This window comes from Corylus avellana, chromosome ca8 (assembly GCF_901000735.1).
Source record: "Corylus avellana chromosome ca8, CavTom2PMs-1.0".
Classification (NCBI taxonomy): Eukaryota; Viridiplantae; Streptophyta; class Magnoliopsida; order Fagales; family Betulaceae; genus Corylus; species Corylus avellana.
In genome coordinates, this window is record NC_081548.1 from 1,045,049 (window position 1) to 1,054,500 (window position 9,452).

Sequence of the window (9,452 nt, forward strand, 5' to 3'; positions counted from 1 at the left end):
GATATGCCTAAGTTTTATTTCAGCTAAGCCATTATGTTGTGGGGTTTTTTGTTTTTTTATTTTATATTTTTATTTTGTTGTCTTGACCTTCAGGTTGATGATGAATTTGTTATCATGCCCTTCAAGTTGAAGATAGATTTTTAGTTTTCTAGTTTGTTTTTTGTTTTTTGTTTTGTTTTGTTTTTTTTTTGCTTTGTTTTGTTTTGTTTTGTTTTTGTTTTTTTGTTTTTTATTATTTGTATTTGAACGACCCATGTCTTAAATTTAGTTTACTTGAAGCAGATATGTTCCTTAAATGTATTTGTACATGGGTTAGCGGAAGGTTGAAGTCATTTTTATGCCTTTGTAATTATCATAGCTTTTGGTTATGATTTTTCAGAACTTTATGCTCTGTTATAAGAGTTTTATGCTCGTGATATTTCATCAATAAGAATTACATATTTCCAAAATATATATATTTAATAGCCTAGTTCGAGCTCGAGTGGAGCCTAGTTAAGGTCGAATAGCATTCTCAACGGGCTCGAGCTCGTCCAAGCTTTCAATGACTTGAACACACATTTCATAGCTCAGCTCAAACTCGAGCTCGGCTTAAATAAACATCTTCGTAAACGAGCCAATCTTAAAATTTTGAAGCTCGACTTGGCTCGGCTCAATTATAGCTCTCGAAGGTTTTAAACCTTTTTTTTTTTTTTTTGGGTAAGTTGCTTATTGTTTGTTTGTATCTCTAATGACTATTTCATTACAAAATGAAAAGTAATTACCGCAAAATGAAAAAAAAATAGTTGTTCTTATTGATTAGTTTAGTTGTAACACGCTAACACTAAGATAGAATCTCGAAAATGTATTTCACTATTTTATTTTATTTTTTGAAAATGAATTCCATTATCAGATGAAAACAAGATCTTGCTCAGCAAGAATAATATCGTTCATACATTCAGGAAAGTCACTTGACCAAATCTGAGATTCTTCATGTTGTAACCCCACCTTGGCGAGGATATGCAGCTCCATTACCTTCTCGACGTACATGTCGAATTTTCCATTGAATTCCTCAATTCATCAGAGACTTTGCATCATTGATGATCTGTCCTTGTTGCCCCATACAAACATCATCTTTTAGAAGAGCATTCACCACTTCAAGAGCATCCCCCTCCAAAATGATATTTCGCCTTCCCAGAGTCCTGCCCAACTCGACAGCTTCTCTTGCCGCCAATGCTTCCGCCATTGCTGGATCAGAGATGTGAAGACGAGATCCACATCTCATTGCTATTACAGCTCCTCCATAATCTCTAGCTATGATTCCCATTCCTATCTTCACTATTTAATATGGTGTAATACATTATGTAATCAAATTTTCTAAAACGCCTTTATAATTGTGAATGTATTGATTATTACACAAATTAATAAGGTGTAATCTAACTAAATTTGACCGGAGCAAAAGTTTATATTAGTGTAAACTTACAAGATATACCTAAATTTTACCCCAAAGAAGATGACATGAGGATGAAAATGAAACCCGATTTGATTGTTAACTTTTAGAATTAAACACTAAAATAAAATATAAAATCAGTTTTAAAAATGTGATGAATAAAATTAAAAAATTCAAAAGAAATCACTCACTTTACAGAGGAAAGATATATATATATATATTGCTTGGCGCGGGTTTTCCTTCTTAAAGAAAGGAACTCAGCAAAACTCTCCATTGTGTTTCACTCTGTCTCTCGAGTCTGAACCATGGAAACCCATTGTGGCGATTGCGACGCTGAGCCTCTCGCGATGGAAAACGAAGAAGAGCCACGGCCAAAAGAGCCTCCCAGAATCCACCGCCTGAACGAGTCAGTGGTCAACCGCATCGCGGCCGGGGAGGTGATCCAACGGCCAGTATCCGCCGTCAAGGAGCTGGTGGAGAACAGCATCGACGCCCATTCCACCTCCATAAGCGTCGTCGTCAAGGACGGCGGCCTTAAACTCATTCAAGTCTCTGACGACGGCCACGGCATACGAGTCAGTTCTTTACTCAGTCTTCTCAATCTTCTTACTTCTTGATTTTTTTTGTTCGTTTGTGTCTTGGGATAATGAGGGAAGAAATCGATATATGCTCTGTTTGGCTGCTGAGATACTGGAAGAAAAGGAAATTAAAAGAATTTCTCTTTGTTATCGTGTTGTTAGTTTGCGGTGCTTTTAGTCGAGGCTTTCGATTTCTTTTCATCTTTAATTCAATTTTCTCGGCAACCAAACAGAGCTTTTAGAAAAACCCATTGTGCCTGAAATGCAGCTTTCTTTGTTCGTTTTCAAAGTTTATTTTTTTAAAAAAATAAAAAATTGATTCCGTTTCGCCCTTAATTTCGTTTCTCGAGAACTGAACAGAAACAAAGTGACTTGTCTTTTTCTTCAATTTATTTTCGTTCTCTTTCCTCGATTCTCTGCCCTTTGAAGCACTTTGCATTTGTTTTAGCTTAATTTTCTGGTGAACCAAATAGAAAGGGACTGTGTCTGTGCTTCACCTAATAATAATGTGGCCATTGTCTTTGCTGTTAACTGTGTAGTACGATGACTTGCCAATCCTATGCGAAAGGCACACGACGTCAAAGCTGTCAACTTTTGAGGATTTACAATCGATAAAGTCAATGGGGTTCAGAGGAGAGGCTTTGGCAAGCATGACCTACGTTGGTCATGTTACGGTCACAACCATCACCAAAGGGCAGTTGCATGGTTACAGGTGAGAATGTGTGCTACTTGTTTGATGTTAAAGGAAAAATGACAGGAAATAAGCGTTGTGAATCTTATGTTTTATGTTAAATGAGAAATTTGGGTGATGAGTAATGAGAGAATTATGATTCAAATTTAAGCTTCTTTTCTTTTCTACGATTGTTAACAACTGGATGGAGTGTGATTTATTTTTAATTTACTTCTTTGAGTTTATTGTTCAGAGTATCTTATAGAGATGGTGTCATGGAGCATGAACCGAAAGCGTGCGCTGCCGTAAAAGGAACTCAGATAATGGTATGAAACAGACATTTTGCTGGAGGTTGCCTTGTCCTCCTTTTTATTTTGAGTTCAAGTAATTTAAAGTTGAAAAGTTAGTGTGAAAGGGAATAAAGTTAGAGAAAAAAAATTGTCATTCTAGAAATTACTTGTGAAAACTTCATGTTATACAGACTATTATTCATTATTTTGGGTATTAACTGAACTATCATGATCATTTTAAGATACTTATGTTATATTGACAATTATTGAATAACCTCAGATGAAATTGGACTTCATTTGCTACTGGTAAAGCCAGCACTAATTGAAATTTTCAAAATTACTTGTAGTTTTTCCACTGTGCTTATGCACTGAACTAGCAATTCCATTGTTTTTTTTTTCTCTTCCTAAATAATTTAAATTGTTGCCTATATTATCAGGTTGAGAATCTATTCTATAACATGATTGCTCGGAGGAAGACACTTCAAAATTCTGCTGATGATTATTCAAAGATTGTAGACTTGCTAAGCCGGTTTGCTGTTCATCACATACATGTGGGATTCTCATGCCGAAAGGTTGGTTGCTTGACAAGTGAGACTTGTCTTTATGTAAGGTTGTTAAAATCAAGGTCGTACCTGGGATTAGAGGCCTTTGGGATTGAATCAAGGATCACCAATCTCGCAAGCTATCAAATAAGTACTAATGGTGTAGGTTTTAATAAAGAATATTTGATTCAAGTATCTTCTTTGGGCTTTTGACCCACTTATTAGCCATAAGCCCAAAAGGAAAATGTTTTTTTTTTTTTTTTTGATGTCGGGAAACCTCTCCAAGGAAGGGCCCTTCGGACCCACCCCTGCAGAGTAAACCCCGGTCCCGTGCAACGAAGCCCAAAAGGAAAATGTTACCAATTTTAGTTGTTTTATGGAACATAAAATTGCAGTTTGGATTGCGATTGTGCTGGATCACTCCATCTTGTTTGGGATCCTAATGGATCTCCATTGTAAACGATTTTAAATTGTATTTAGATCATTCTGGTTTCTAAAAGTCAAAGAATTGTCAGATCTTAAAATCTGAATCGAGATTTTAATACCATGTATGTATCAGTGTTTTAAGCTCAATTATTGCATGATAGGAAAATTTCTTTACAGCATACTAAAGCTTTTCAACCTTTATTTAATCAGCATGGAGCTTCCAGAGCAGATGTCCACACAGTTGCTACATCATCAAGGCTTGATGCTATTTGATCAGTTTATGGGGTGTCAGTTGCTCGATCTCTTATAAAAATAGAAAATTCAGACAATAATCCATCTAGTTCAGTTTTCAAGATGGATGGTTTCATCTCAGATTCAAATTATGTTGCAAAGAAGATAACAATGGTACTTGTTATCAATGGTATGTATTATAATGTCATACTAATAATTGTAATGTACTTCTATGCTCCATTAGAATTTACATTACAACTCTCTCAGCTATGCTTTAGTTCTCTAGCATTTGAAAGCAGTGTTTTAGAACATACTCTTGTGTCTTTGCCTTTAATGGAGCGTCTGTTAACTATCAATATTGGTATGTCAGTCGCATTTAAATGTAATATTGAGTGGGATTTATTATGATTTTATAGTTACTTGTTGTTATCTTCTGTTGCTACTACACATTAAGTTGTTAGAAGCAACAAATGGATGGTCAAGTCAAGTGGTAGGTTGATTGCTTTTCGCACCCCTAACTTCTTCCTTCTATCTTCTTTCTGCCCATTTTTTCTTGTACTAATAACAATTTTAGCAAAGATCTTCCTCTTTTGTTTATTTTATTTTGAAGGATGTGACATATATGTGCTCTCCATATCATATTACTTTTTATTTTATTTGTTACATTCTCAATGAGATATAGGCAAAAATGGGGGGTGGGGGGGGTGTTGAAATTCGGTGTCAGCCCTTTCCTTTATAGTTGAGATATGTTACATATACTCTCTCAGATGAGCTATTTAGTTAGCTAATTTGTTTTGGAGTGTTGAAATTCGGTGTCAGCCCTTTCCTTTATAGTTGAGATATGTTACATATACTCTCTCAGATGAGCTATTTAGTTAGCTAATTTGTTTTTCACTTTTAGCTCTTTTAATGGTTGTGTTATTGCTTAATCAGTCTCCTAGTGGTGCCATTTTTTCCCTAGTATTCCTGCTTCTGTTTGCTCAATCTTTTAGCACTCTTATTTTCTTAATATGATTCCCTTTGGAACAGCAAAGAATAAGTATCTGCAAATGAAATATGCTTTTATTGATGACAAAGTTTGAAAGATCAAGATATTGTTCTGTCTCTGTCTCTCTCTCTCTCATATGCGTGAGAAAATTGACTGGGGACCATGTTATTTTGTATTTATTCAATCTCCTATTAAGAGTTCCAAAACTCTGTTTTTTTTTTTTTTTAGTTTTTCAGTATACTTTAGTATTGGCAGAGTATAGAAATTATATAAGAACTCTCACTTACTCTTTTTTCTTTTTCACTCTCCCCTCTTTATTCAGATAGATTGGTAGAATGCACTGCTTTGAAGAGAGCTATTGAAATTGTTTATGCTGCAACCTTGCCCAAAGCATCAAAACCCTTCGTATATATATCTGTCGTATTGCCACCCGAACATGTTGATGTCAATGTTCACCCAACAAAGAGAGAGGTACATGTTTCCAGGAGTTTTTATGTCTTTGTTATTTTAGTTATTTTATTTTATTTTATTTCCTGATAGATATAAACCTAGAACTGAAAGAAGGTCATGACTTTTCCTAGGGGGAGAAGAAAGGAAATAAAATTAAAAAAGATAAAAAAAAACCGCACCAGCAATTTCTCTTAAGGGTTGAGGCTGGAAAGTTGTATGTTTTAAAACAGACATGAAATACACCCATGTTGTAACGGTAGTACACTTAAGAAATCATTTTTTCTTTTCTTTTCTGTTATTTATATTTTTAGAATCATGTGGTTGGTCATTAATTCGAATCTCCCCTTCTCCCTCCCCTTGGGGTCAAAAAACCTTACTTATCGAAAAATAAAAATAAAACAGTAGGAGATGCAGTGGAAGCATAGCAGTATTTGGGATGCGCCATTCTGTATACTTCATACTTGGTCAGATTTCTCAGTCATTTTGTATACACGTAGACATTCTACTTGGTGTTGGTCCATCTGCCTCAATTTCACTATGTATGCCATTTATCGAAACAGGCAAGAGTGCCTTCTGATTTATGAAGTGAAAAAGCAGAACATCTTCAGTTGTGCTTGCTCCCTTTTTTTTTTTTTGTTCCTTACAGAAAAAATCAGTGGAGAATGTTAGTCTTTGTCAACATTGTTAGAATTCTATATTGATGGATTCTATGTGTTGATATGCAGGTAAGCCTTTTAAATCAGGAAGTTATTATTGAGAAGATACAGTCAGTGGTTGAATCAAAATTGAGAAACTCCAATGAGGCACGGACATTTCAGGAACAGGTACTTCCCAGCAAACTTGGTCACCAAACTCCAAACTAGATGCCTTAAAAGTATTTGATAAGAAAAATATCTGCTTCTTTGAACCATGTATATATTGTAGATTGTTGCCTCCTATGCCCACCTCGAAAAGACTTAAAATAGAATTTCAGTGAGCTTATTCTTTTTGTAAAATATAAAAATACTCAAACTTCTCTTGCTGAGGTTTGGTTGAAATTTCATCCCTAAATTGCTGCATGGTAAACGTGTTTTTTTTTTGAGGTATTTTGGGAGATATTTTTTGAAATCTGGCAATAGCAAAGGTTCCATTTCTATGTCGGGCATGTCTTTGTTATTTATTATTTTTTTTTTTTTTCTCTTTTGTGGGTGGGTTCTAATGATGTAATTTTCAATTAACCAGGTTTATATTTGCTCTTTATTAATTTTTAATTTAATGGTGAGGTAATTAAGCATAGTATGCTTGCTTGAATCAGCATTATATATGTATGTATATACACACATGCCCCATAATTCTCCCTCAGTCGGGCTAGGGCAGAATAGCGTAGCGAATACAAGTATTAGTAGTATAGCACAAATAAGCAGTCCATTTCTTTTGATAAATTGTGCTCAATTTCTGATGTTTCAATTCTGCCAAGATCTCTTCTGTCGATTCAATCAGATTCTAGAATCATTTTGAAACATTTACAATGGTTGTCTTATAGTGATTATATTACATAATTTAGTTTGGCACTTCTCCCCTAACCATTCCACACTTTAAATCCTTAAAGGAACTTGATTAAATAGTTAAGAGAAATTAATCCTTTCACAAATGGAAAGAAGCTGTTCGTACTTCTTTGGATCATTTAGAGCCACTTAAATAATAGTGTTAAAAAACTGTGCAAAACCACCTGAAACTCCAAAACTTCTAATGAAGAAAGATTATATCCCAAAACCTTGTCTAGAAAGTGAAGAGGTCCTGTGCTTCTTGTACCTGGGACACCATTTTCATCAACAAAGGATGCTCCTATCTCACCTTAGTTAGACTGGTAACCCTAAAGTTTCATTTGATCATGAAAACATGTAGCTGTTACCAAAGCCAATAGTTGCCCATTTGAGTAATATAAGGTTGATTGCATTTAATGTCATGAGAATCAGGCTTGACAAAATCTCATTTTCCATATGAATGATCCAAATAACGGAGCTGCCACTAGAATTTGAGAGTTGTAGTGTATGCACTAAACCAATCTGTTTGTATGCTCCCTGGACTTTTCTGTGGAAGACACTTTGATCTAACCTGCATGTGTCCTTTGATTTTTCATTGATAAATTGCCATTGGTCCAAAAAGCCTAAGTTGATGGAGACAGTGACTTTAATTATTTAGTCAAGATTCTAACAACCCCTTACGCAACAAACCCCAAACTTTTAATGAGTAGGGTGTATTATTTTGAACTTTAAATGGGAGAGTGGAGACAGGTTTGCACTTAAGATCACCTGGTCTAATATCATGACAGATTGTCACTTTTCCCAAAATTCTAAGCTAATAGGATATGATGAATTTAATCACCTGATTTGTATTCCAAAATCATTTAGTTTGACTAAGCACGTGGTGCTTTCAATTTCACCATATTTGTAGCTTGATAACTTGTATTCTTTGGCATCTTTTGTCTCATGGTGTGGCAGAAAGTAGAACCATCTCCATATGATAAAATGGCTCTGGATAAGGATTCTACTTTCAGCCCCTCACAATCTGGTATGGTGAAGTGTTCTCCTTTTGATTGTGTTGCTTGTCCTTAGTTGCCTTCATATTCCTAGTATATTCTATTACTCATAGTTGCTCACATTTTGGGAGTTCCCTCATTTTTGAAGTGCCTCATAATGTAATTGATAGGATCAAAATCACAAAAAGTTCCGGTGCATAAAATGGTTAGAACAGATTCATCTGATCCTGCTGGAAGGTTACATGCCTACTTGCAACCTAAGCCTCGTGGACCACTTGAAAAGAATCCTAGTTTGGATGCTGTGAGGTAGGATCCATTTTTGGTTTGTAAGCTTTTGCTTTACATTAAGGGAAAAATCAATTTTAGTCCCTAGGTTTCCAATTTCAGTAATCAGGTTCTTAGGTTTTGTCTCAATTTCAAATAGATCCCTATGAGAGCACTACAAATACATTGTAATAGGTTTCAACCGTATGTTCTCTTGTGTGCATCTATTGATATATATAGAGGTTACATATGTAGTTTGATTTACAACTCAACTTAAGAGCACTATACTAGCTTGTTTACAATAGAACTCCAGATAACTATACATCTAAGAACTCTATATCTTAAGACTCTTATCAAAGTCTCTTAAAGAAGTAGAATTGTGTTTGACATGTGTTGTTGTGAATAACACGCGATGTGCTTCAACAATCTGTTTGTCTGATTTCTATCCAACTTTTTTACTTTTTCATCTACCATGTCTCACCCCTTTGACATGATAATGCACAAGCTGTCATTGCCATGTCACTTTACTACCACATAAGCCAAAATAACCGGCACATCACATTGTTAAAAAACTCATAGCTAGCTCATAAAAAATAAGAAGCTGAAGTTGCCATGTCACAAAAAAGAGGTGTTTAACACAACACCCATGACTTATCCCAACGGAAGAAGCTTCATCTCCTTCTTTCAAGTTTGAAGTAAGATCCTTTTATCATGCACTATCCCTTCATGTTGGCTCCCTATTTTATTGGAAGAGTATTTGGTGAGGTAAAGTTCCTTTGAGAGTGGCATTCTTTGTTTGGACATCGGCTTTAGGAAGGATCTTAACTTTGAATAATTTGAGGAAGAGGAGCTTTATAGTGGTAGACTGGTATTGTATGTGCAAGAGGAGTAGAAAGTCCATAGATCATCTTCTTCTTTCTTGTGAGGTGGCAAGAGAATTATGGGTTTCAATGTTTTGTCTTTTTGGTGTAGAGTGAGTTATGCCTAGGAAGATAATAGAGTAACTGGCTAACTGGAGAGGTTAGGTGGGAAGGCGTAACATTTTAGAAGCTCAGAGGATGACTCCCCG

At 35.3% G+C, this 9,452-nt stretch overlaps 1 protein-coding gene and 1 pseudogene across 1 annotated transcript; one reads left to right on the forward strand and one right to left on the reverse strand.

The window, feature by feature from the left end:
- LOC132189467 (G-type lectin S-receptor-like serine/threonine-protein kinase CES101) overlaps positions 1–1,026 on the reverse strand; it is a 9,609-nt pseudogene extending 8,583 nt beyond the window's left edge.
- Positions 1,027–1,686: 660 nt separating this feature from the next.
- LOC132190195 (DNA mismatch repair protein MLH1-like) lies at positions 1,687–8,446 on the forward strand. Its single transcript, XM_059605107.1, has 9 exons — positions 1,687–2,001; positions 2,544–2,716; positions 2,928–3,000; positions 3,402–3,536; positions 4,143–4,353; positions 5,474–5,622; positions 6,327–6,425; positions 8,082–8,151; positions 8,290–8,446. The coding sequence occupies exons 1-5, from the start codon at positions 1,732–1,734 to the stop codon at positions 4,203–4,205; spliced, it is 714 nt and encodes a 237-aa protein (XP_059461090.1). The 5' UTR covers positions 1,687–1,731; the 3' UTR covers positions 4,206–4,353; positions 5,474–5,622; positions 6,327–6,425; positions 8,082–8,151; positions 8,290–8,446.
- The last annotated feature ends 1,006 nt before the right edge of the window (positions 8,447–9,452 follow it).